This window comes from Hippopotamus amphibius, chromosome 13 (assembly GCF_030028045.1).
Source record: "Hippopotamus amphibius kiboko isolate mHipAmp2 chromosome 13, mHipAmp2.hap2, whole genome shotgun sequence".
Taxonomy (NCBI): domain Eukaryota; kingdom Metazoa; phylum Chordata; class Mammalia; order Artiodactyla; family Hippopotamidae; genus Hippopotamus; species Hippopotamus amphibius.
This window is the reverse complement of record NC_080198.1, coordinates 44,936,296-44,963,175: the sequence shown is the minus strand read 5'-3', so window position 1 is coordinate 44,963,175 and position 26,880 is coordinate 44,936,296. Positions and strand designations below refer to the sequence as shown.

At 60.8% G+C, this 26,880-nt stretch overlaps 2 protein-coding genes across 3 annotated transcripts; both read right to left on the bottom strand.

The window, feature by feature from the left end:
* Positions 1–66: 66 nt before the first annotated feature.
* KLHL40 (kelch like family member 40) lies at positions 67–6,999 on the bottom strand. The gene is made up of 6 exons (XM_057706263.1): positions 5,785–6,999; positions 4,111–4,271; positions 3,714–3,821; positions 3,345–3,530; positions 1,395–1,541; positions 67–607 (listed from the first exon to the last, which is right to left on the bottom strand). The coding sequence occupies exons 1-6, from the start codon at positions 6,961–6,963 to the stop codon at positions 496–498; spliced, it is 1,893 nt and encodes a 630-aa protein (XP_057562246.1). The 5' UTR covers positions 6,964–6,999; the 3' UTR covers positions 67–495.
* A 5,807-nt stretch (positions 7,000–12,806) lies between these two features.
* ZBTB47 (zinc finger and BTB domain containing 47) lies at positions 12,807–25,003 on the bottom strand. Of its 2 annotated transcripts, none has more exons than XM_057705887.1 (6): positions 24,793–25,003; positions 18,936–20,492; positions 17,187–17,334; positions 15,743–15,858; positions 14,977–15,121; positions 12,807–14,743 (listed from the first exon to the last, which is right to left on the bottom strand). In XM_057705887.1, the coding sequence occupies exons 2-6, from the start codon at positions 20,409–20,411 to the stop codon at positions 14,388–14,390; spliced, it is 2,241 nt and encodes a 746-aa protein (XP_057561870.1). In that variant the 5' UTR covers positions 20,412–20,492; positions 24,793–25,003; the 3' UTR covers positions 12,807–14,387. The 2 variants fall into 2 exon arrangements, with proteins under 2 accessions (XP_057561870.1, XP_057561869.1); XM_057705886.1 differs by lacking the exon at positions 24,793–25,003 and adding an exon at positions 23,997–24,318.
* Between the last annotated feature and the right edge of the window lie 1,877 nt (positions 25,004–26,880).

Genomic DNA, 26,880 nt, shown 5'->3' with positions numbered 1-26,880 from the left:
AGAAGCCCCGAGTCCTCACACCACCTGGCCACTGCCGCTTGCAACACCTGATCCGGGACCCCGAGCTGCTGGCTGGGAAGGCACTTTATTCCCCTTACAGGAGACTTACCCGCGCTGCAAGGTGCGCTCAGTGGGGACGCTCCCCATCTGACAGGCGAGGAGACTTGAGTCCGTGGGGGAGTTTCCCGGCACCGAGGGCCAGGCCGGGGCTGGGCCAGGATGCAGCCCGACACCCCCCTGAGGTTCTGCCTCATAGACCAAGAACACCGGCGGATATGGAGACACCGGAGAGGCTGCACGTGTCTCGTCCTTGACCGAGAGGCTCGCTCCCGGCAGCGGTTTCCCTTTCCCGGCTGGAGCAGCCCCTGGGGCGCCCTGACAGGACCCACGTGGGCTCTGCCGCTCCCCGTCTCCTGCCGGGAGCCCCCGCCCCCAGGAGGCCGGGCCTGTGGGGGCCGCAGCACTGGGGGCGCGCGGCCCGCCCCTCCGGGCCGCTCACAGCTGGGTCAGGCGCAGCACGTTCAGCCGCACGGGTAGGAAGGTGGCGCCCGCTGCGTAGGGGATCTCACGCAGGACCCCCTCCCACGTCTTCTCGTCCTCGTTGTACCTGGGGCGGGGGGAGCGGAGACAGGGGCGGAGGAGCCCAGTCAGCCTAGCCCCGGGTGAGGCCCGGCGGGGAGGGGCGGCTGGGCGCAGTGGGCCGCTCCTGGGGAGTGCCGCCCCCCAGCCCCAGGCCCACCTCCAGGACAGTCAGCTCCTGGAGAGCGCCCATGCCCTGGGAAAGGGGGCCTACCCCCAGAGAACGCCCGCCCTCCCTTCCAGGAAGGACCCCCTCTCAAGAATCCCACACTCCTTGAGGTCCGCCTCCCTCCAGGAAGGTCTACAGGTCCCCAGTCCCCTCCTCTTGAGAATTTCTGTGCGCGACCCTCTGAGAAGTCCCCTGGGTCCCACTGTCCCAGCAGCGCTGCTCTCTGCAGGCTGCCTGAAGTGCTGGGCGTCAGGGAAGGCTCAGAAACTGCCCCAGGCGGCTGCTTCTCCACCCTGACCCAGCGCTCCCCCTCAGGAGGGAGGGGAGAAGCGAGGCCCGGCTGCCGCTCAGGGCCGGCTCTGCTCCCTGGGGCCCGCTTCTGTGAGTCTGGGCCCTGACCTTGGCACCAGCTCCTTCCTGACACTGTCGACGCTGCACAGGGGGGCGTGGTGCCAGGCATGCAGACTCAGACTTTCCCAACACGCTGGAGAGACCCTGGGCTGAGCAAGGCGTGTCTGCGGCCCGTCCCCACAGGGTTCCCTGGAAGAGGGATCCGCTCTGCCCGCAGGTGAGCCTGCCAGGCCCTGCCTCGGTGCCCAGACAGCCTTACTCACGACTCCCCTCCCCTCCCGGGGGCCGGGCTCACCTCCAGATGTCGTTGAGCTCTGTGGGAACCAGCTCCCCGGATTCAGTCTCCAGTGTGGCAAAGCCGCCGATGGCATAGAGGGTGCCCGCCAGGCTGACCAGGCTGAGTGAGCTGCGCTCCTGTGGGAAGGCCTCAAAGGGCGCCCACCTGGCAGGAAGGAGGGGGCATGAGGAGGTGCGTCACCCTGCGGGGGCCTCAGCAAGCCCAGGGACTGTCCCCCGCCAGCACCCACAGCTTCTGCTGCACCTTCAAAATCTGACTCCCAGAGGCACCCGCGCTCCTGTTCCCTGACCTCTCCGGAAAGCCCTATCGTCTTCACTTCCTCCCCGTCCTCTTGCCCCTCCCGCTTCCCTTGCCCCCGTGTCATTCCATCCAACCAGGCATCTCCCCAAAGCCCTGCCTTCGCTCCCAAACCAACTCTCGCTTGCTACCTCAGTGACCACTGAGACCGTCCCTTACACTCCTGCCCCGTCCCTCTTCTCCCCTTCACAGTCCAGTGACCCTCGAGCTGCCTTCAGTCCCCTCCCCCAGCTCCCAAGGCTGGGCCTGCATCCCTCCAAAACTGCTCTCAGGCTCCCAACCTCCACAGTGGCATCCAGGGCCCACAGTGCACATTCTGCTGAGGTGACTTTCTTCACCTCTTCTGATTATCTGCTGAGTGATGCGTCTGCCCTGCCTTCCCCCGGGACTTGGGCCTCGGCTTCTCCCACTCACACCCTCTCTTCTGAGGGAGCTTGTCCCCTCTGAGTACTGTTGGCCCCCAGATCTCACCCTCCAGCTCAGCCCGCCCTCTTTGCCCCAGTGGGCTCCTCCTGGACACCCACAGGCATCTTAAACCCACATGTTCCAACTGGACCCTCATTTTTCTACCTAACTCCAATGGTTCCTCAATAAATGACCTTCCACCCTCACTCAAAAGCATGCACCTCTCCCTCTCACCCCCCGCATCCAATCAATTGCGAAATCCTACTTCTTCTGTCTCCTAAATTCTTGCTACTGAGTATGGTCGTGGACTGGCAGCATCAGCGTCACCTGGGAGTGTATTAGAAAGACCCTCTGAAGTCCTTCCCCAGACCTGAGAATCAGAATCTGCATTCAGAGCGTGATTCCCAGGAGATCCGTGTGCACATGACAAGTGCTGGCCTCAGGCTTTCTCCAGTGCATCCTCTCTGCCCCATCCCTGCTGTACCCCCAGCTCCGGGCCACCATCACTTCCTGCTATATAGCTGTATTCCTGCCTCCTGGGAAATCCCTAATCTCTTCTCTACATGAGCTGCCATGAGGCATCTTAGTAAAACACAGATGGGAGCTTAAAATCCATCAGAGGCATTTCATTACTTTCAGGATAAAGTCCCTCAGCCCAATTGCTGCCTCTCCAGCTCCAGTACCCACCATCCCCACCTCCCTTCACCCACGACACTCCATCCAACCTGACCAATGCCCTTGCCTCCAATGAGCCTGCCTTTTTTCCCCCTAACTGCCTTTGCACCAGCCTTCCTTTGCCTTTGGGCATCCTTCTCCCACCAGCCCTTTAGCTGGCTGGATCCAACTGGTCTACCAGCTCAGTTTTCTTCCTGATCTCCCAGAACAGGGCAGCTTCTGTCTTGGTCATGGCTGTATCCCTGGACCAGGCCAGTGCCTGGTATGAGTCTCTGAATGAGGAACCCGGCATCTCCTGGGAGCTCTCTCCTGTAGACCAGGCTGGCCATAACCCTTGCCCCACCTTGTGGGGGAAGCCCGCCTCACTGCTGATCAGAGTAGAGGGGCTAGTTCTGTGCTGATGTCCAAGCTCAACAGTGGACACTCAAGACAGGGGCTGTGTTTTCTGCCAGGGTAGACACAGAGAGGGCTGACATAGGCCCAAAGCCACATGGCCTGGAGGTTACAGTAGGGCCCTTCGTCCCCGGCTGTCCTGTGGAAGCGGGGCAGGGAAGGGGCAAGTAGCCATACTTGTTGTCCGCAACGCTGTACACCTCGGCTGAACTGGTCAGCCCTGTGTCTGTGACCCCAGCAGCCACAAAAATGCGGCCGTCGTGGATGGTGGCCCCGAAGAGGGAGCGGGCAGTCTTCATGGGGGCCAGCTCCCTCCACTCGAACTTCTTAGGGTCATAGACGCACATCTTGTTCAGGCACTTCCTGTGGGATGGGGGGCAGTGAGTGAGCAGGCGGAGATGGGAGCAGAGCCGGCCTCTCCCTTGGCCCAGCCCCTCCAGCTGTCTCCCAGGGCAGTCAGACAGACCCCTGACAGCCTCGGGGAGACTCTGCTTCCATTCTACCCACTGACCCGGCTGCTGCACTCCCCCCAGACCCGAGCCTCACCTGTCGCTGCCTTTGCCGCCAATGACGTAGACAAGGTCCATATGGGAGAGCACCGAGTGGCCGTACACGGCATAAGGCAGCGGGTCCGACTCACCCCATTTGAACGACCTAGAGGAGAGGGGAGTAGGGCGCTCTCAGCCCCTGTCTCTGCATTCACCCACCACCCAACACATATTGGGATGCACCTGATTCGTAACCGGAGCTCCCAGACCTCTCCGCTCTTCGCTCCCACCCTACCTGCCAACCCCGACCCCCTCCCCCCTTACCCAAGCCCATCTCCGCCCCCAGCCCTGGGCTCTCGCTCTCCCACCGCGCCCCGCCGCGGTCCTGGACCAGCCCCCAGGCTCCTCGCCTGCATCCTTGGCCCCGCCCCCCCCACTCCCCCGCCCGCGCTCACAGCCTGTCGTAGCACATGACCGAGTCCAGGCTGCGCTCGTCGTCCTTGAGCTCTCGGCCGCCGACCACGTAGATGGAGTTAAGAGCCTCTCCCAGGCCGAAGAGGCAGCGGGGCGAGGGCAGCGGCGGCATCCCCAGCCACTCTGAGTCCAGGTGGTCAAACTGCAGGCCGGGCGGGCAGTCAGCGACCGCCTCCACGCCCCCCGCCAGTCCCCTGGCCCCGTCCCGGCCCAGCCCCAGCCCAGCCCCGCCCCGTCTGGCCACCCCCGGGTCACAGAGGAGTCCCGGCCTCCAGGTAGGGCCATCGCAGCCTGGAGGCGGTGCCTGGAGACAGTGCCCCTCCTCCTATCCGGCTGAGAACAGCCCAGCGTCCCACCCCCCATAGGTGCCTGGAGACCACCGTTATAGCCCAGTGATGGGGCATCCCATGCAGGTCTGAGAAAGGGACTCTGAGAGGAAGGCCCACCTGCCACCTTGGCCCTTTCCCAATACAGCTCCTGAATTGAGGCCTTCCTGCTCGGTGTTTTCCACCCCATCCTGCGGCACAGGAAACGTCCAAATACAGCCACTCACCCCTTAAATCTACAGTGTAAGTCAGCGACCCTGTGCACCCCTACGGTCTTCTTTTATTGGAAGGGGGGCGACCCTGTGGCTTGCAGGATCTTAGTTTCCCTACCAGGGATTGAACCTGGGTCCCCAGCAGTGAGAGTGGAGTCCTAACCACTGCACCACCAGGAAATTCCCCTCAGCAGTCTTTTCATAGCCATACTAGTGGCTCATCTTTTGGGAGAGTTTTCTGAGGGCTGAGCACTGTGTTGATGAACACTTGATAACCATCAACTAACCTTCAAACAACCTTATCAAGCAAGGAAGAATAATATCCCCATTTACAAACAGAGGCCCGGAGAGAATAAACAATGTGCCCACAATATGCCTTGGCTGGTGGAGATGCTCCCCCCCCCACTGCCAGCTTAACCCTGGCACCATGCTGCCCCTCACCCCTCTCAAACCTGGTCAGACCTCACTAAGCACACCACTCACTAGACTGCTTCCTGTCTCCATCCCCTGCTCACTGGTTCCCAGCCAGAAGCACTGTACCCTCCCCTCCATGTCTCCCAATTCACCCAACTAACAAGGCTCAAAACCTACATGGCCAGTCACCAGGAATCCTTTTCTGTCCTCTGAGATCCCACTGTCACATTATAACTTGGACTGGCCATCCCATTCTCCTGGTCCTTCCTGGGTCTCAGTTTCCCCATCGGTGCAATGGGAAGGCAAAGGAGGATGGTCCCTTTGTTTGAGACACTCTGTTCCACATTCCAGTCCCGGCCTCATGCAAAGCTCTTGGCCATGACTCCTATGCTGACCTTGCTCGTCCTTCTTACTGTCCCTGACCCCAACCCTGGTGCAGAACTAGGGCCTCCAACACCTCAGACTATCCAGGAGCTGACATCTCCCTGAAACTGAGACATCAAAGTTATGTATCTTATTGTTAACTGCCTATAATCTTCGGCCTTCAGGCAAGTGGCTGTCAGGCATTCTCCTTGGTCTACACCTCCGCGAGACCCGATGACATTCCCCAGCAAGTAGACACAGGCCTCTCCTGGGCCCTACGGCTGCCCCCAGTGCCCAGAAATCAGTACTGGCTGCGCCCCTCCCAAGGCTGGCCAGGCACCTGCAAGAAGTAAGCGCTCATAGGGTCCTCTTTGTTGTCCTCATTGTAGAAAAGGCCCCCAGCTGCGAAGACCTGGTTCTCCTTGGTCACGAGACTGACGTGGTTCTTGGGGATCTGGTTGGAGAGGGAGGCACAGTAGCACTCGTTGGCTGCGGGGTCATAGGCCACAGCACCCTCCTCACTGATCATGAAGATGAGGTCCTGCAGGAACATGCCAAAGCGCAGGGTGTCATTGAGAATCCCGGGTAGGACGCGCTCGGCCTCCTCTTCATCCTCCTCTGCCTTGGATTCGGCTGCGCCCTTGTCAGTGGCCTTGCCCTTGTCAGTGGCCTTGGCCCCCGCTGCCTCCTTCCCCTTCTCCTTCTTCTTCTTGCGGAGCACGGTGATGCGGCCTTCGTGTGCATCCTTCACCATCTGCACCTTGCGCAGCAGCTCGGGTTGGGCACGCACGAGAGGGTGGCGCTCCACGCGGCTCTCCAGGAAGGCGCGCGGTAGCAGGCGGCAGCGCACGCTCTCGAAGACGGTGGGCAGGGCGCGCTGGCGCTCCTCCTGCGCCTCGGCGTCGCCGCTGCTTGCCCATCGCATCACCGCCTCGAACACGGCCTCCTCCTTCTCCACGTTGAGGCCATCGCTGGAGATGATGGCTATGAGCTCGTCGGCCGAGAGCCCGAGGAAGTCGGCGTCGCGGGCCACCAGTGAGAAGCGCGCGCAGATGAAGTCGCGGGCGGCCACGGCAAGGCGCGCGCAGTCGAGTAGGAGGCCGAGGCGGAAGACAGCCAGGCAGTTGGAGAGGCATAGGCGCTTCTGCAGGAAGGACACGCAGATGGTGAAGATGGATGGGATCTGGAAGCGGTGCGCCGCGGCGAACAGCTCCTGCACGCTCTCCTCGTCCAGCGCGATCTCTGACGTGTACAGGTAGTGTAGCACCTGGGCCACCACGTCAGGAGACACCTCCTCAAGGCGCAGCTCGCCCGCGAGCTCGGGCTCGGCCAGGAAGCGCGCCCGGAAGTAGGGGCTGCAGGCGGCCAGCACGAGGCGGTGACACGGGAACTCGCGCTCACCCACCCGCACCACGCAGTCGAGGAACTTGCCGTGGTCCAGCATGTCCTTGAGCCCGTCCTGCAGGAGCGTCTGCTGGTACAGCCGCTGCTCCTCCGCCTGCTCCAAGCCCAGCGCCATGGTGGGTGGCCTCCTCTCGGCACTCCCTGCCTTCCTGCTGGGTCGGGCACAGTCTATGCAGCTGTCCAAACGCGACTATATATAGAGGCGGACCGGGCCCTGTAAGGCGAGCTGCCCTGGCCTCCTGCACATGACGCAGAGGTGACAGCTGGGCTGAGGCCCCCTCCCAGAGCCGGCTTGACTCAGCCCAGGGGCTCATGGGACGGGGGGTGGGGTGTCTTGGTCCTCCCCGAAAGATGAGGGCCTCCTGCCTCATTTCTAAATGGAGCACAGCAAGGCCTTGACTGCTTTCCTTGGCCTGGCCATACCCCTCAGCGGTGAGGAGGACCCAAGCTCTGTCCCTCAGTCCAAGGAGGGGAAAGCCTTCCAGTCCCTCCTCCAGGGTCTCCCTTCCTTCATGCCTGCTGGGTCTTTCTGCCCAGGTGTCTCTATCCTCCTCCTTGGAGTGTATCTCACTCTGGTCACCCCTGGACACAGTGTGCTTGGGTTTCGTGTTCAGTGAACTTGGGCATAGGGACCCTGTTGCCTCACCTTCAAAGTGGGAAGACTTTTCCCCTTTCTGCCCCAGCTCTGAGACCCTCCTTGGACTGTGCAGGAAAGGAAGAAGGCACTTAAATAAACAAGGTCACCCCTTTCCTGTGGGCCTTAGGAAAGCCAGATCACTCTGTTGAGCCTCACTTTCCTTTACTACACAGTGAAGAGATGGGTGAGTTCGATGTTAAGGGCCTCAGTTCCACTCTGCTGAGATCCGGAAGCACTGAGGTTATGTGTCCCTGGGAGTACACTGGCACAGGGTTTAAAATTCTAAGTCGTCAGACATGCTAGAAGATTTAATTTCTAGGATTCAACTATTCCAGGTATTTAAACCCCCAGGGATCTAAACAAACAAACAAACAGTAACTCTTGAGTTTAATATTCCAGGAAAGCTGTCTATGCTCAGTTCTTGGTCCATACTAAGCTTGGCCTGAGCCTGCCCAGCCTTGGGGCCCTTGCACCCTGTCTAGCATCTAAGAGATCAGGGTAGAGGCCCGGGACAGCCAGTTCCGATGCCCTTCCTGCTCTGGACCCCTGACCACCCTCCCCCCACTCCACACATGCACACACACATCAGCCTCAGCCACCAAGATTAACTTGTTCCCAAAGTGCCAGAGGCTGCAGCTGTGGGTTAAATTTAGCCCCCGAGACACTGGTGTGAACTGTTATGGGGCATTCTCCCATCATTCCTGTGAGTCACTTGTTTATAACCTCAGGCTTGGGGGGTGGGGGGGGCTTGGCAAGGGGGCCTCAGGCTGGGCCAGGACTGAGTCACCTCCCTGTTTTGTGATCTCAGTGATGTCACTGCCTGTCCCTCTGATCAGTGCTTTCAACCTGCTTGCTCACCCCATGAGCAGGTCCCAGAAGGGCACAGCACCCAGGCAGTTCCTGGAGGCGGTCCTGTCTGTCTTGCAGAAAAGGCAAAGCCTCACCCAGGGGCCTCTAGCCCGGCCCTGGACGGCAGGGCACTTCCAATAAGCACCATCAGCGAGGCCACCAGGCTCTGAGAGGCTCACAACTTGGCCACATTACACAGCTGGCAAGTGGCTGAGCCAGGATTCGAAGTAGATCTGCCCACCTCCAAAGACTGTGGGAATCCCTTCCGACCTTGCTGTTTCCTGCAAATAACAGAAAATGTCCCTTAGTCGTAGTCTCAGTTTTCAAAGACCAGGACAGAAGGTACTGGCTGAACAATTAACTTATATTTTATCAGATGACTCAGTGGCGTATTTTTAGATTATGATGAATCCCATGGTGCTCACTTCCTACCAGGCATTCTACTAGAATGTTTATATGTGGCTCACCCATTCATCGAGAACCTACGGTGTACTCTTCTGAATGCTGAGGATTCAGCAGTGAACACATCAGGCAAGAATCCCTGACTTTACGGAACTTACTGTCAGCTGCGGGGGGGGGGGGGGGGGGGGGGGGGCGGGAACTGCAACAAATAAATATATAAATATATACAGGGTGTCAGATGAGCACTGTTATGGTGACAAATAGCTGGGAAGCGGGCGTCAGAAGTGACAGGTGTAGGTGGTCACAATTTTAAATGGAATAGTCGGGATGAACTCACTGAGGATTACACCTGAGCAGGTTCAAGCCAATGCAGAGGAGGATTCCAAGCAGGGGAAGAGCTTGAGCAAAGGCCCTGAGGCAAGAGTGCACCTATCACGTTCCAGGAATAGGAAGGAGGCCAGTGAACAATGAACGAGGAGGTGACTAGAAGATAAGGGCAGGGGGTGGTGGGATGTATCGTGTCTGCCCAGTGTACAGACTTCAGTTGTTCCTCTCAGTGAAATGGGGAACCACTGTTTATTTTTAAATTATAATTATGGGAAATGCAAACATTTCTAGAGAGAAAAATGTACTGATCTCCCATGTACCCAGCACCCCATTTCAACAACTATCAAGTTATTAAGTCATGGCCAATCCCGCGTCCTCTCTGCCCCACCCACTCTATTCTCAGCAAAGGACATGCCCAGGGATCAGATATGGGAGGCGGGAAGTATGACTCCGGGGCTTGTAGTTGAATCAGAGGATACTGTCATCTGACTTCACCCTTTTACACTGTACGGCACTGGGCTTCTCAACAGAAACGCCGGCATCTAAAATTCTGAGGGAAATGGCTTCCAGCCTGAATTCCAGACCCAGGCAAACTCACTCCTGTGTAAGGGTGAAAGAAACAGTCAAGCTCTTTGGAATTTAATTCCCTGAAATGGTCTTGAGAGGAAGGTAAATTTTAGGGTTAGGAAAAAGGAGGCCACTAAGACACAACCTTCTAGAATCTAAAGATCTCTGCAATGAACTGAAAGGGATACAGTCTCAGCAAAGTGTGACAGGGAACGACGGGCTGGGGGATGTTGTTCGGCAGCTTCTCAAGCCTTCTCTTGGGAGCTGTCTGCAGTGTGTGCACCCCAGGGTCACCTTGCTGCACTGCTCCCTGGTTACGAGAGTGATGAAACCGCTGCAACACCCGCTGTGTTTGCACATATTGGAAGGAAAACTGCATTTATGGCAAAGGGTCTGGGAACGCAGCGGTGATAAGCACAGAGAAATGGAAGTAAATCACATTTAAAAGAGACAAACGTAAGAAGTTTTGCAAGAAAAGAAATGGAATCATATTCTATTATATGGCTTGGTTGAGATCAGTGTTTACATAGTCATAATATATACACTAAATATTAATCTAACCCCCAATAATAATATAACCATACTGGGAGGAAGGGAGAAGGGAAACTGTGTGTGGAATGTTCGTGTGATAGGAGTGTTGAAGAAATACATCAGTAGCCGATGCCTAAAACTGAAAAAAATCAGGTAAGTAGTGTTGGAGGTGTGCTTTTTGTGGGCATGAAAACACCAAAAAATACCAACTGAATTCGAACTGCTCACCTATTGGGAGCTGGAAAGGTGGCAGTGCAGGGAACTGCAGGGTTTTGTTAAAAACAAAAATTCTAGAAGTATCAATATTTGGTTTCTTCAACTATGTCCAAGTAAAACTTCAATTTAAAAAAAATCGGTATTTTTCCAGGGATTCTATAGAAAACAATGGTGTGTGGCACAGGGCTGTTGCTCACAGCACGGTGGGCCCGAAGGGAAGGGGCTGTGTGGGGAGGCAGCACAAAGACCACAGACGGACGAGCAGCAGAGGGGAAACGGAGAGAAGCTGTGTCTCCGCAAAACACTGTGCGAGCAGCCGGGCGGCAGGCCTGTCAGCAAGCTTCATTTTCAGGGTGACTTGAGTGAGCCCCTCTTCCCTTGAGAGGAGCGGGACTGTGTGGAAGGCAGTGTCCTCATCCTGGGAACCTGTACCCGCCCTCTGGCTGGTTAGTGAACCCTCCCACCAGCCTCGGATCCTAGCCCCGCCCGGGCATGCCCCTCTCCAGGTATCTGGGGCCAAGTGCCACATACCTGGGGGCCTCATTCACCACGTGTCCCCACAGCCTAGAGTTCTATCCTGCCCAGAGCCGGTGCTCCAGTGAAATAATTCTCAGAGGTCTGCAGGGGGACCTGCCTGCTCCCTCCTGGCCCTGTCTTCCACCTGAGATGTCCTCCTGGGCGCTGACATCTGGCTCCTTCAGACCTCTGCTCCTGACTCTGGATGTCCCCCGGGAGCCCAGCCCACCCTCAAGGGAAGGAGACGGGGTGTGCAGATGCTCAGGGCACAGGGCTCCATGTGGGCTTTGGCCACGCTGTCAGGTTCCGCGCGGCCCTTGCTCTGGTCCAAGTCTTTTCAGCCAACAGTCAGGGCGGCAATGTGTAAAGAAGAGGCTGGGCCAAGGGACAGTTGTACTGCCTTTATTCCCCTTCACGCTTCTCCTCGCCCTCCTGCTGTCCCCCACGCACTCGGGGGCTGTGGGGTGGCCACACGGGGCCAGACATCAAGGGTCCACACGCCTGGGCACAGCCGTCCTGCCACCGAGCTCCCCCGAGGGGTGTGTGCCGGCTACGGCGGAATGCGTCAGGATCGCAGGCTCAGGCTCTGCTCCCAGCCCAGCTTCCTAGAACTGTGGTCACGGGGCTTGAGGCCCACCTCATCTCTCTGGCCACGCACCCCCCAGCTGGCCCAAGACCAGGGAGGACAAGGGGAGCCGGAGAGTGGGCAGGCCCAGGTTCTGGACTTGAGGTCTTGGCCAAATGGGCTGCGTCCAGCGGGACAGAGGGAGCCCCTGGCAGATCTCCAGTGGGGAGTGAGGATCCCAAGCCCCTCCCCCCCACCAGCCCTGGGAAGTGGGTATGCCGCCCCAGTCCCCTCAGGCCAATATCCAGGTGCTTGTTCATTTGTTTGAACGATTAAAAAGGAAATGTAAGAGCTGGTAAAACAAGAACCCCTACACACTGGCACTGCTGAGGTTCCATTATTGCTTCAGACCCTTGTGGTCTGGCCAGAAAGGAGCTCCCACCAACACTGGCCCGGGGGGAAGAGAGCATTTAGCACCAGGGACACAGGGCTCCTGTCCCCACTGGGACAGGGGCCTCCCAGGAGAGGGGTTGGCTGTGCCCACCTACAGCTACAACGACCATGTGACCAGCGCCCAGCTTGCAGTCTGGACCCCTCTTGTGCCCTGAGAGGGGAAGTGTACAAGAACAGGAGACCCACGTCCTGGGACAGGGTCTTGCCACCAGCTCCCCACACCCATCTCCAGCTTCTGCTTCTCAAGTCTGGCCTCATGCACCAGCGGCCCAGCCTGGCCAGGGCCCCAAGGTTCACTAAGGCTGCAGTGAGGGTAGCAGGTGACGGGGCCACCAGCCCCTATGGGAAACCCCAGTGTCAACAACAGGGGATGGGAAACTCATGGGAGTCCCAGCCTACAGCCCATTTGAAGAGATCAGACTTTTCTTCGGAAAATGTGGGCCAGCTCTGAAGCTGCCAGGCACCGGGACCAGAGGCTAGAAATAGCCAGGGGAAGGAGGAAGCAGGGAGGGGAGGACCCTGAGGACATATGGAAGCCCAGAGATCAAGGGATGCAGGAGAGGAAAGAGCTACAGTAAAGCGGGAGCCTGAGAGGCGCAGCCCTGACCCTGTATGAGGCTGGAACTCCCAGCCTTGGGATGGGGGAGCCGCAGTCCTGGGAGCCAGACAAGGAGCTTTCCTCTCTTGGGGAGGGGCCCACTTTTTCTCCCCAGAGAACGGCAGGGGCATCTGAGGGTGCGTACGTAGGCTCTGGCTCGCACTGTTCCTGCTACAGCCCCAAACTCAGCAGGGCCAGGGTACTGTCCCCTCTAAGCCCAGAGAACAATCTGGGCTGTGTGTGGCTTGGATTCTAAATCCTCAAATCACTCGGGCTCCTCGGGCTTGCCCACATCTGTACAGAATAAAGTGCTTCGTTTATTGATGATTAAAATGTCCCCAGCCCCCTGCCCCAGGGCCCTGGGCCTTACAAGGAGGTCAGAGGGGTCCCGACCCCCTCAGCCCAAGGGCTGAGGGGACCAGTGCCCCCAACCCACCCCCGGGGCTCAGGCCTCTTCCCACTCCAGCCATGCTGGGAAGGTGGTGGTGTGGGGGTAGTCGAGGGGTTTAAGGTGCAAAGAGTATAACAAACAAAACTGTATAAACACAACAGGAAAGAGCTTGACTAGGAAAGGTGTAGCTTATGGAACCTTCCTCCCCACGTAAAGGCAGGAATAAAGACATTAAATGACAACAAAAAAGGATGTCCTATTAGTGCTGGCCTCATGAAGGCAAGCATTGGGCACAGGCTAGGGCTCTCCCAATACCCCGACCCTGACCCCCAGGGCCTGATCATGCAGGCTCCTCGCCCCACCCATGAGCACAGAGGCCCAGGAGGGACAAGGCCACTGGACACCAGCCAGAGGCGGGTTGTGGCCAGGCCTAGGGAGTGGTTGAGGCCTGTGCTGCCTTCAGGGAGCAGAGACGGACACAGACACACACATCTCTAGTGTGGGAGATTCGGCCGGGGCAGCTGGTGAGGGATGGGGTGCTCCGTGAACAGCTGCCCTGCCCCCTGCCCCACGGATAGCACCTTGAAACCTCAGAACATCTGTCCAAGCCTCCTCTTTAGGGTCTTGCCCTGGGGTCCACCCATGTGCAGGGGCTCCTGGGCTGCAGTCCCTGGGAGCTGGTGCTGTGGGAGCCAGCCCATCTGCTCACCCAGGGCCTGGCCCACAACACCCTGAGGCCCAGCGGCTTCTGGGGACATCTCCTCCAGGACCCAGGGCCCTTGGCGCAGCCCGGTGCAGGCTGCAGATCCCTGTGCTTGCCGGCAGGGTTGAGTGGCGAAAGCAAATGCCGGGGTCCAGCCCCTGCCCGCCCCGTCCCCCCCACACTGCAGAGCAGCAGTCTTCACACCTCACCATGCCCACCCACCACGCCCCCCGGGCATCCAGGCTCAAGTCCCTGCCTCGACACCCACAGCCCTCACACTGGGTCCACGACTCCTCCAAAAAGGGACGTCACCCCAACTTTTGCCCCAAACCTCCAGGATGAGGGGCAAGTTAGGGGGCTCAGGAGAGGTGGGGGTGAGCGGCTGAAGGTGACCGGGACTGGGCCTGGCCACCCCCCTCTGGCTTAGGCCTCAGCAGCGTGACCAGTCACACCTGCTCCCCAGGCCCCCCCCCCCCCCAGTACCTGCTGCCTCCAGCACCCCCTCACCTGGAGGGGGAAGCTGCCTATAGTTTCCTCGCTTGCCTTTTTCCTCCACTTCCAAAACCCAACCAACCAACCAAAAAAAAGGAAAGGCTTCAAGGAGTCACTGAAAGGGGGCCCTTGCGAGAGACGTGTCCGCCGCCAGCGCTGGGGGCTGCCAGCCCGCACAGCCCCCCGGGGCCGGGGCCTCGGGCCGCGCGTGTCTAGCCAGCTCTGGAGGCGCTGCTGCCCCCCGCCAGGAGGAGGGGCGGGTCCCGGGCCCCGTGCGGCGGCGGGCAGGCCGTTAGTTGCTGGGGTTCAGCCTCCCCGCGGGGCTGGCGGCGCTGGGGAAGAGCGGCGGCGGGGCCGGCAGGTGCGGCGGGGGCGGCGGGGCCTGCGGCGGCCCGGGCAGCAGGGGCGGGGCCTGGGGCGGGGCGGGGGGCAGCCCCGGGGCGGCGGGCGCGCCGTCGCCGGCCAGCGGGTGGCTGACGCGGAAGCACTTCTCCTTGTGCGCCTTGAGCATGTTGGAGAAGCGGAAGCGCTGGCCGCACACGTCGCAGGGGTAGGGCTTCTCGCCGGTGTGCGTGCGCCGGTGCCGCTTCATGTTGGGCCGGCTGGTGAAGCTCTTGCCGCAGATCTCGCAGATGTAGGGCTTCTCCCCTGCGGGGTGGGCGGCGATGGGCCGTTTGGGGCGGCTGGGGGCCCGCTACGCCCCCGCGCGGGGCCAGCCTCCCCACGTCCAGGGGACCATCCCAGGGCCCGGCCCTGGCACTCTCGGATCCTCCCCACCCTGGGCCATCCCGTACCAGCCTCGCCCAGCCTTGGGAGGCAGGGAGGCCAGCACTGAGCCTCATGGCAGAGAAGTGGCAGCTCCTCCCGGAGGGCAGCTGTACCTGTGTGGGTCTTCATGTGCTCGTCAAAGTACTGCTTCATGTTGAAGTCCTTGCCACACCACTGGCACATGAACTGCTTGTGGCCGATGTGGATGCTCATGTGTGACCGCAGCTGGTACTTGTACTGGAAGCGCTCGTTGCAGTTCTGAGGGGGAAGGGGCGAGACCCAGGGCAGAGCGGGGAACAGCCTTCAGGGAGGGAAGTGCTGTCCCAAGACCACAGGGCTGTGGGAAGGACTCACATGGGGAGGGACTCTTGGGCAAGGAGGTGTGGACACAGAGGCCAGCCGAGGGGCTCTTGGGGTGGGCCAGTGCACGGGCACAGGTGCAGAGGCCATGGCAGGCAGGGCCCCAGCAGGAATGGGGGTCAGGAAGTGGGAAAAGGCCGCAGAGTGGAGGGAGCCCTCATGCTTAAGGCCCTCCCTCCTTCCTCCTTGTCCAAAGGCCCCCCTCATCCCCACCTGCAGCTCCATCTCTGATCTCTCTGCCCAAGATGCTCCTTCCTCCACCTCTCCAGAGAGCCTGCCCCCTGGTTCCAGCCCATGCAGACTTCCCCACCCTGAACCTCTAGGGACTGGGTGAGAGTGGGGTGGCAGGGGTGTGTGGGGAGGTGCAGCTGGGCAACCAGGTAAGGATGGAGTGGGAGGAAGACATCAAGGAGGGGCCCCTCTCTTTCTGCATCCTCTCCTCCAGTACCCCAACCCCTGGTTTTGAAGCAGCTCCTGCCCTGTCCAGGGTGGCTCCTGGGGCAGGAGAAGGGAGCTCACCTCGCATCTGAACGGCTTCTCCCCGGAGTGCTGCAGTGAGTGCACCTTGAGTGACATGCTGCGTTTGAAGGACTTCCCACAGGTCTCACAGGTGAAGGGCATGTCCTTGGTGTGGGCTACAGGGCAGGTACCATGGCCATGACATCTCGGAGGGGACCTGTCTGGCTCCTCCCAGGGGACCCCTGCCTGACCACCCCCCACATCCAGCCCAGATCCCGCCTTCCGGGGCACCACCTACCCTGGGGCCTGCCCCATATAGCCTCTGTCCCCCAGGTGAGGCCCCTTCCCTCCCGGCTAGGTCTCTCTGTCTGGCCAGACAAGCATGGAGGCCCTCATGGTTCTTTAGTCTCTGGGCAAGGGAAACAGCCAAGGCCACCTCACTCCCAAAACTTCGGGGAAAGATAGGATTCCAAGTGGGACTGGCCTTGGCTCAAATCCTGGCTCAGCCACAGGCTCCCTGCATGGCCTCTTTGGGCCTCAGCATCCTCTTCTATAAACGGAGGGTAGAGTGGTCCTGGGCCTCCGGGGTGGCTGGGTTTTACAGAGGTGGCACCTGTAAAGGCCTCAGCCTTGGGTCCCGTGCCATCCAGAGGGAGTTACCTGCGCTCCCCCCAGAACAAACTCCAAGGAAGATCTGGGAGGAAGCAATTGGAAACACAGAGGCTCCCCCTCAGACTTCAGAGCTGGGGAATCCAAGCCCAGGAAGGACCACCAATCCAGGGTTACCCAGCATGCTCCTGGCTCTACCTAGACCCCAGGGTCCCAGCTCCCAGTCAGTTCATGCTGGAGGCCTCCAGCACTGTCTGGCAGAAGAAAGGGGGTAAGGCCTGGCCAGGGCCCACTGCCCCCACTTGGCTACGCCTACCTAGAGCTCCAGGCCCCAAGCAGGCAAAGAAAGGGGGCCCATCTGGACACCAGACTCCTAGCCAGGCCCACCTAGAGAGAAGGGACAGCCATGCCCAAGGCAGTGAAGTGGCCCAAAACACACCTGGGGGCCTCCTTACTGTGTCCAGGTACGAACCCTGGGGGATAGTTGCATTCAGAGAAGTCTGAAGTCCTGTCAGAGGCACAGCTGTCCTCAGACTGAGACTGGGCCTGTCAGCTCATACGGCACTTTGTGTAATTTAGAAAAAGGTGCTCTGGTGGACAGAGCCCCATGTCAGGATACACAGCATGGTTGGCAGTGTGCTAGCTGGATTCTGGTCCCCACCTGCCATCTTGTCCGGGAGCCCTTGTGCCATGTGCAACCTGCCCAACTGTACATGGCAGCCCTGGCCGCAGAGCCTGTCCAGGACGCACCTGCCCCTGCAACCAGCCCCCACCCCCACCTACGAGGGGCCATCTCACCCCTTCATATTGCCCTCAGATGTGAAGTGCTTCTCAGCACACCCAACAGCTGGCCCGCCTGGACCTCAGGCTCCATCCCCCACCCACCTAGACGTACCGACCATGTGCTTGCGCACGTGAGCCATGGTGTAGAACTTCTTCTCGCAAATCTCACAGGAGAACTTCTTTTCTGCGTAGCCGTGCACAATCTTATTGTGCTCGTGGAGGGACCAGAGCTTCTTAAAAGCTTTGCCACACGTCACACACTGTGGGGTGAGAAGATTTTAGGCCCTGGGTCAGGACCACGTGACCTAGGACAAGTCACTGCCCCTCTCTGGGCCTCAGTTTCCCTCCCTGAACAGTGCTGGAGAGAGAGGCCTTGATGGCCAAGGGCCAGCCAGATGGGATGTCCTGAGAGGTGGGGGTGCTAGCTCCCTACTCACCCACCCAGAGTGGGTCCCGCATCCTGACCTCACTAGGGTCAGGGGCCACCCCTTCCAGGAAGTCCTTCCCCTGTGCTCATTTCCACAAGGCACCTTTCCACAGAGAGGGGACACACCTGGCGGAGGGGCCCCAGGGGGTGAGAAGGCCACGCAGTTCCCGGAGGAGCCCCTCAGCAACAGGTCCTGGCAGAGCTGGGGCATTATCTCTGCGGCCTCCCCCCGCTGGGCCCCATGCCCTGACACCATGGAGACCCCCAAGGAGATAGGCTCCAAAGGGCTGGGCACTGTAGAAGGTACAAGGGCCTATCAGGCAACAGACGGTGGCAGGAACCTCGGGGGCCACACTCCCCTCCTCCTCTTCTCCTGGGCCCTTGTCCTACCCATCCCTGCAGTAGGCCAGGACTCAGGCAGAAATTGGGTCAGGGTGCCCAGGGCGGAAGAGGTACAAGCGTCTTCCCCTTCAGGAGGAAAGCTCAGGTGTGTGCATCTGGAGAGTCAAAGGGCAGCCCAGCAGGCAGACAAGTGGGAGCGTGTGCATGAAGGTGGGGCAGGAATCCAGGTAACCCCCAGGTAACACTTTCTCCACAGGGCACTGCAATTAGCAATTAGTTCAGGCAATTAGCACCCGCCTACCCACTGCCCCCCAGTCTCACTCCCAGCCGGAAAAGGCAAAAGCCAGCCCGGCTGCTGTGCTGCCTCTATACCCTGAAAGGCCAGGTTGGCCCAGACACAGGCTGGCTCAAGGCTTGGCAGCCAGCCCATCTCCCCTGTTTGGCCCTGGCAGCCCCTGCGCTTCCCAAACTGCTCGTCCGGTACCTCTTCCCCAAAGCCAGGCCAGCTGGTACCTCCAACAAGCTGAATGCAGGGGTTTCCTCTTGCCAGGTTGCCCCGAGCTCCATTCGGCCTTTGCAGCAAGTGGAAAATGGCGCCCCCTTCTGGGCAAACCCCTCCTCCCCTCATCTGTGCTTTTGTGCAGTGCACTACCTGCCAAACTATACATGGTGGCCCTGCTGGCCTTGAGGCAGCCCAAAGATTTACGAAAACACTGACTCATCCCTCCTCAGAGCTGGCTGTCCCCAGCCTCAGGTGCTCAGACACTCTCCTCTCATCCTCCAGGGTCCATGCTCCCCTCTGCCCTTCCGGCCAAGGGTACTGTTTGTTCCAATCCTATCTGCACATCTCTGCACATGCTGAAGCCCAGCTCCATCCGCCTCCTCCAGGAAGCACTCCCTGATGTCATCCCTTGAGCAAGCATCACCCTGGGCTCACCCTTGGACCTGGGCTGGTTCCACTGTCCAGGGAGCTAAGCCTGTCTTAGCAGACTGTGTGGGCAGTGCAGGCAGTAAGACACTGGGTGCCCAGGGCCCAGTTCCAGCCTGGCCCAGTCTGGATGGCTGCCCACGTGAGCCCACCCCGGAGCCCACCTGAATGTTGCGCTCGCAGTCTGTCTGCCGGTGCAGCAGCAGCTCGCTCTCCAGCAGGAAGCGCTTGCCACACTGGTCGCAGATCTGCATGCGGCTGTGGGTCACGTTCATGTGCTTCTCCAGGTACCAGCGGTTGTTGAAAACACGCGGGCACTTCTGGCACGGATGGTGCTGCTTCTCCTCCAGCTTCACCTTTGCCCCTAGACCGTCAGCGGCCTGTGGCCCTCGAGCCGGGGCAGGAGCCCCTCCTGTGGGGGGCTTTGGCCGCTTCCCACCCTGCCGCCCCGCCTCCTCGGGATCAGGGGGGCCCCGGCGCCGGGCGGACCGTGTTGCCATGCGACTGTGGGGTGGGGGGTCTGCCCGGCTGCCACGGCGCCCCGGCCCCTGCCCGCCCGCTGCCTCCCCGTCCTCCTCCTCCTCCTCCTCCTCCTCAGAGCTCTCCTGGTCCTGCTCGCTGTGCCCTTCCTCCTCCTCCTCCTCCTCCTCCTGCTCGCTGTGCCCTCCCTCCTCCTCGTCATCGTCCTCCTCTCCCTGACTGCCACCCTCCTCCTCCTCCTCCTCCTCCTCTCCTCCGCTGCCGCGGCCCTCCTCTTCCTCCTCCTCCTCTTCTTCTTCCTCCTCCTCCTCCTCATCCTCCTCCTCCTCCTCTGAGTGTCTCTGCAGCCCATCCTCTTGGCCCAGCACCATGGTGGCCGGGCCGGTGGCAGTGCCTGGCTTCCCCTCGGGCCCTGTGGACACGTGCAGTGTCTGGTTGTTGAGGTTCACCTCCACGATGATCTGGGACTGTTCCCGGTGACTGTAGGTGCCAGAACCCCCAAGCTCTTCCTCCAGCTCCTCCCCACCCTCCAGCTTGCACAAGCTGGCCGGGGGCCCGCCGGCCTCCTCCACACCACCCTCCTTCTCTTCCTTGAAGAAGGGCTGAGCCGGCCCGATGGTGGCAGGCACCGTGCCCCCCGTGGCCCCAGCCCCGTCCTCAACGCGCACCGAGTAGGGGTCGGGGCCCTCGCGGGCGTAGATCTTGGGCAGGCCCGGGGCGTCAGCCTCCTGCTTGATGTCACAGTAGTAGGGGGGCGCGGCCGGCGTGCAGCTGGCAGCGGGCTGGGCGAGGGCCACGGCGCCAGGGCCCGGGGGGCCAAGGGAGCGCGCGTCCAGCAGCTCCTGGCAGGACGCGGCGATGTCGGCCATCTGCAGCAGCGAGGCGGCGCTGAGCACCTCGTGGACGTTGGCCGCGTTGACCAGCAGCTTGGACGTGTAGATGAAGTTGAGGATCTGCTGCAGGCCGCCAGGCGCCAGCGCCTCCAGGGACAGCTCCACACGCTGCAGCTGCTTGTTCTGGGTGAAGAGTGAGTGGAAGAACTGGCTGTAGGCGGCCAGCACACCCTTGTGGGCCGGGAAGACGCTGCGCTGGGGCACCAGCACCAGGTCCACGTCACACAGGTCGGGCTGGAAGAGGCGCTGCTCGTTCAGGCGGCCCATCAAGCAGGCGAAGTGCAGCGCCACGTCCTCCACCAGAGAGAACTCGGCCGCCGGTGAGTCCGTCGTCTTCTCAACCAGCAACTGCGGGGCAGAGGGCACAGGTCAGGTCAAGGCCATCCGGGAGGCGGCTCACCCATCACTCCTGGTTCCACGTTACAGAGAAGGTGCCGGAGCCCAAGCAAGGCCGAGGGGGAGCAAGGATTCAAGCCCAAGTTCGCTGTCCCTCAGAGCTCAAACTCTGGTCTTGACCTTCTGAGGCCGCCTATCAGCTCCTGGGTCAGTGGTTAACTTTTCTGGGCCTCCAGCTCTTCCACTGTGAAATGCGAGAAGTCATCCCGGGAAGGGAAGGGGAAGAGGAGGAAAGGGGAAGGAAAAGGTTCGAGGGTGACCAGCTGTCCAGGTGGTCCAGGAACCTAGGGGTTTCCTGGGATGCGGGACTTCTGATGCTAAAACCAGGGCCGACCCCAGCAAACCAGGAATGGGTCACCTCCCCAGAGGCATCCCTTCCGCATTTCGGCGCCCCGTGCATTCTCTCCTCCACACTCACTCACATACAGATAAAAGCAAGCCTGTGACCCCAGGCACCTCCAGAGCAGAAGTCGGGCTCCCTGGCTCCCTGCTCTGCCTCTGGCCACTGCACCCCTGGGGCAGCCCCTGAGGGAACCCCCTCACCTCCCCCACAGCGGGCCTCAAGGCCTAGGCCTGAAGCCTTGCAGAGGCAGAAACTCCTGTGAAGAAATCCAGGCCGACGGCCTGGATCCTTCCCACCCTGGCCCCGCTGCCCTGCTGGAGAAGGCGGGTAAGATCCAGCCAGCCCCTCCTTCCTCAGCCACAGCTGGGCCAGGCTGCTGCCTGTGGCCTCAGGCCTGGCGGCAGCAGCTCCCCCACACGTGAAGGTTCTGTGGGGGCAAAAGACACAGCTGTGTTACCTGTCCGCCATGCTTGGAGGCAGAGACCCCCAAGGCCTATCCCAAACCCTTTTCCTTCTAGGGCCCCAGGTCCCAGGTCAGGTGTAGTCCAAGCCCAGAGGTTCTGAGATGGCCTCATCTTGGAGGTCACAGCACTAGGGGCTTCTGGAGCCTGAGCGAGGCCCTTGAATCTGATGGGTCAGATTATTAGACCCTTGGGCCACATCCAGTACCTGTGAATTGCCCAAAGTAATTATTCCTGGCCGCCCCACAGCGGCTTCCCCAAAAGGTGGGCAGCACAGACAGGCAGGCTGCCTAGTCCCTTGCATGGGCCTAGCACACAGCAGATGTTCAATTAACATGTGTCAACTACCTGCCTGGCTGGACCAGCCCCGCAGGTCCAGGTTCTGGCCCTCCTCAGGCCCTGTCCAGCTAAGTCAGAGCCTCCTGCATTTGAGGGTACCTTGCTGCTGCAAAGCCATCAGCGCCTCTATCCCATGCACCTCTCTGGAAGCCCTCAGATGCAACCCCAGTCCCGTCCATCCACAGCCCACCCCTCCCCTTCATGCCAGTCCTTCCAGTCATCTGCCCTGGGCCTTGGGATGAGCCTCAGGGAGCCACCAGGGGCAAACTGCTGCCAGATCTGCCCTGGGCTTCACCCTTCACACCCAGAAACCCAGGGCAGCACCCACCCCATGCCCTCCCTCTCTCTCTCTCACTATCATCTCTCTTGAGTTCTCCCCCGACACCTCCATCCCCCTAGACAAGAAGCTACCCATCTGCTCCTCTGTCTCAGGACTGCTGGCCCATCCAGGCCTGACCACTCTAATGGGGATGAGATGCCCACCCCCTCCCATCTCCATCATCTGACTCATTCTGATTCATCTTCTGGGACCAAACCCTATTACACAGATGGGGAAACTGAGGCTCAGAATGGGAGGGTCCCACAGTGAGCAGAAGCAGAGCCCCTGGACTCTTAGCTATGCTAAGGCCACCCAGTCTGTGCCGGACTAGACATAACTCCATGTGGAAGTATTTCTTGGCCTTTAATGACTTAAAAAGCAGGATGAGGTATCTGGGGACCCTCCCACCCAGGGGAGCAGCTGTGCTTCCCCAGACCCCACCACCACCTCTGGTGACCTACACCCTCCTCCCCAGAGTTGCTGCCACTGCAGGTCAGTGAGGGGTCAGCGTGCAACTTGGTTGTAACAGGGGTTCCTCGGGCCTCCAGGGGCCAGACAGTGGTGGGAAAGTGGCTTGGATAAGGACTTGTCAATGTCAGATCTGTTGTGGGGTACCCACCCTAGGCCACAGGGCTCCGGTCCACTGCTCCCCCTTCACGGAATGCCCTCCAGTGCTGCCTGCCATGGGGCCAGGGCAGCGCTCGACATTTCCCATGTACAGATCTGGTCCCAGGATCCAGTGAGGACCCCTCTGGCCTCAGCAGGGGACGAAGCGTTAGCCTAGGGGGTAGTGCTGCCCCAAAGACTCCATTTCCAAGGCGACACCCCCAGCCAAGCCAGCACCATCCTTGGCCCTTGAGGGGCCCAGGAACCTTACAGCCAGGCTCCCTGACTGGACTTCCTTGACTGGGCACATAGATGCTGCCTGAGTCCATAACCGGCAGCCCCTTGGCAGGGCATGGCTACCCTCCAGCCTGGTACCTCCCACACAGGGCCCACCAGCTGTGTCTGCCTCTCCAGCCAGATGTGCCGACTCCCTGAGGATGCAGATGCTCCTCCCCATCTGGCTGTGCCAGCTGCAGCCACACACCCCGCCCCCAAGTCCAGGCCAGCCCAGCTAAGATACAAGACCAGGGGAGTAGTCAGGCACTTCTGTTGCCAGGGCATTTCATGCCCTCACACCCTCCCCCCAAGCCAGGCTGGGGGAAGGCCAGGTGCCAGGGACACCTGCTGAGGCTGCTCACCATGGTCAGAGACTTTGACTCCTGAGGGGTCCCCTGCCTCACTGTCACGAAACTACCAGCTCCCTATCCTGCCCTGGCGTCTCCCTGGAGACCCCAGGATGAAATCTGGGCATCCAACTGCACCCCTACTCCCATGTCAATCCTTCCATCGCAGGGGTGGGCCCAGACTGAGCAAGGGGGTACCGGCTCATGACTTCCAGCTTCCTCCTTTTAGGGAGGGGCTGTCTGTGCCAGCCTCCTCTCAACTCACGCCAGCTGTCCTTCCAGAGAAACAGGCCCAGAGAGGGCGGGGGACCGGCCCAAGGTCACACAGGAGTTTGGAGCGGAGCTTCAGGCGTACCACCCCCCATCCCATTTGGCCCAGGAGCCCCGAATCCCCAGGCAGGGCGGCTCCAGCGCCCACGTGGCCCAAGGCCCAGGCGGGAATCCGACCTCCCCCTCCCCCCATCACCCATTCCGAGGGCGGTGCCGTCCCGGGCTCAGAGAAGCGCCCCCCTCCGCCAGTGCCTAGCAGGACCTCAGCCTCTCGCGCCCGGGCCCCAACCCCAGGAATTTAACCCCTTCCCCGCCGAGGGCCGCGTCAGAGCGCCGCCTTCCAAGCCCGCAGGGACCCAGAGAAGGGGTCGGGGGTCCCCGCAGAGGGGTAAGACCCCTCACAGCCCTCTCCTCCGAGCCGGCCGGCCGTGCGCTCCAGAGGGCAGAGCGGGCAGGTGGGCGGATAAGCGGGGGGACAGGCAGGGCCTTGCGTACCATGGTGCCGTGGCGCTGGGGGCTCACAGGGCCCCGCGGGATCGCGCTGCCCCCGGCGGCCGGGCCGGGGCCGCTCCATGAAGCGCCGCGCTGGGGGCCGCCCCCGCGCAGGGCCCCGCCACCATGGCCCCCGGGGGCGCGGCCGGGCGGGCGGAGGCGCTGGGCCGCGGCGAGTCCAGCCGCCGAGCAGCTGCGGCCCCGGAGCCTCGGGCGCGGCGGGCGGGGGGCGCGGGGCGCCGATTGGAGCCCGCGCGTCAGCTGGGGCCGCCGTCTGGACGCTTAAAGGGCCAGGCCGCCCTGCGCGCCGGCGGGGGCCGCGGACACGCGTGGTGCGCGCCGCGCCGGGGCAGCCCGCCCCTCCTCGGGCCGCCGGGGGCTCCGGCCAGGACCCGCCGCCCCTATCCTAGCGGATGGCCCCTGGCCTCACTCTCCCGCGCCGAGCCCCCCTTTCCTCCGGGAGGTTCGTCCCGGAGTCTAACCTCGGTGCCCTCCAGCTGCGCCACAGAGGCGGGGTCGGAGTAGGAGGCAGCCCTGAAATCGGGAAGCCAGGCTCTCCCGCCCCGCAACCAGCTGCAGAAAAGGCTTACACCTGCTCCCCTGAGCGACTTCACACCGAGGGACCGAACCCCCGTATCCTGGCCGCGTCACCATCCCCACCCTCTGGCCTGGGCTGCTCTGACCTGAGGGTGAGTCTAGGATCTCCAACTAGCCTCGTCGCCCACCCCCGCCCCAGGACAGCACGGGGTTTGTTTTGTTCTCTGCCTCTAAGACTTGGTTCTGGTCGACCCATACCGACCTGGTGGTGGTCTCTGGCTGCCCAGGGCTACCCAGGACTGGAGATGCGAGAACCCGTACCACAGCTGCATTGATCCAATCCTTTAACGTGACAGGCCCAGAGCCAGGAGAAGGCAAGACTAGAGGAGGGAGGGCACAGGTCCCACTGTGTCCCCCAGCCGTGTGGCCTGACGGCCGCCGAGAGGCCTCCCTGCTCCGTCTCTGCTGGGGAGATGCAGCCAGGCCTGCGGAATGCTGCTCTGGCATGGACACCAGTGGGGGCTGGGGGCTGGCTGTGCTGGCAGGAGGCTGCAAAGGAACGCTGCCAGGCTGAGCAGGCAGTAGGGTGGGGACCACAGGGCGCTGAGCCTGGCAGGGTCCCGGCAGGTTGCAGAGAGGGGGCCTCTCCTATGGCCCGTGTCATTATTCAGATGCCTTTCTGTGCCCCCACTCCAAGCTGATGGCTGCCCCATCTGTGGTCAGCCTCACATTGCCCCCATCCTGGCAGTACCACAAAGTGTCCCCCACCTCTCTGCTCATGTGTGCACTTACGCTTACACACCCGCCCATGCCTGGTTGTAGCAGTGTCCCCTGAGTATGCCACCTTGCTCATGAGTGGGCAGGGACTCTGGGGCCTCTTCAGAGTGACTTGGTTCTGGGTGCCAGGGAAGGAAATGGAGCAGAGGCCAAGATCCCAGGCAGGCGCCATCCTGTAGTCTGATGTCTGTCCTGTGAAACTGCAAGGGCCTCCCCTGAGGCCAGGATGGGTAGGCCCTTAAGACGGGGCCATCCCAGGGCCAGGGAGAGAACATTTCACGGGCCAAGATGGGGGTGACTAAAGAGTGCCAAGAGAAAGAGGAGGAAAACACATAGCCAGATGGAGGGTGAGGAGAAACCCTGCTGGAAAAAGAGATGGGAAGAGAGGAAGGGGCATAGATGGGGACATGCCCCCAGCAATGGCCACTGCAGACATCCTGCACTTCTGTGGCTGTGGTGGGTGCAGAGACAGCTGGCTCAGCTCCCAAAAGCCTCAAGGTGAGGCCAGGCCAGAGCAGCCTGCATGCCTGCCCAGCCCATCACCTCAGGGCTACCTTGTGCTTCTTCCTCCGTCCCAACCCACTTCCTCTTCTGACTCAGCAGATCCTTGCATGGGTCTGCGAGGTGGTAAGAGAGGAATTGTGTACCCATTGGTTGGATAAGCACAATGAAGGCACAGCAGGATAGATCACACAGCCAGATTGGATCAGGAGCCAAGGAAAGGGGAGACTGGAGCAGCCTCCCCCGCAGGCTGGGAGGAGCCTGGCAGAGAGGGCTTCACGGGACACTCCTGGGCCCACTTCCCAGCCAAGGTTTGGCAGGGGTTTGTGGCCAGCGTGACCAAGGTAGGGCTGCTGGCCCTTTGGGGATTGGCCTTGGTTGCAGCAGTCAAGCCAAAGGAGGGGCTGGAGGTTGGGTGAGAAGAGAGGGAATGGGGGGCTGTCTTCCTGAAGACCCAGCTGTTCCCCTTTCTTTTCTGGCCCACAGTCCATCTACTTGGGGAAGCCCAGGACAGAGGAAGCTCTGGGAGAGGCTACTGGCACTTGGGTCACATGAGACCTGGCGGGAAGCTCAGTCTGATGGGCTCAAATGGGGGCTCCTCAGAGCTGAGGACTGAAAGTTGAGTAACACTAACTAGAGCAAAAGGAGAGGAAGAGAGAACAGCACCTGCACAGGCCAGAAGGGGAAGATACAGTTGAACATCTGCAGGGAACTAGATGTGATCTGATGTAGCAGAATCCAGATTCTCCTCTGGTGGGAGTGGCCGGATGGAGAAAGGCAGAATCGTGCTCTTGGTCTTACAAAGGGTCATGCCACAGGATCTTCCCCTCAGAGTTGGTCAAGGCAGGCTTTCTGGAGGGTATAGGGTGGAACCAATTATTGGGGAGGGGGATCCCAGGCCAGAATCGCATGCCACAGGGGCAAGTCAGGAATTCGTGGCGACAAGGGTGGGGCTGGATGATCCTCAGACACTTGGGACTGGGTGCTGGCAAGGTCAGCAAAGCCACACCCCTGCCTCTAGAGGCCAGCTCATGGGTTTTCTCACAACTTCCCTAAGCTTCTAGCCCCAGAC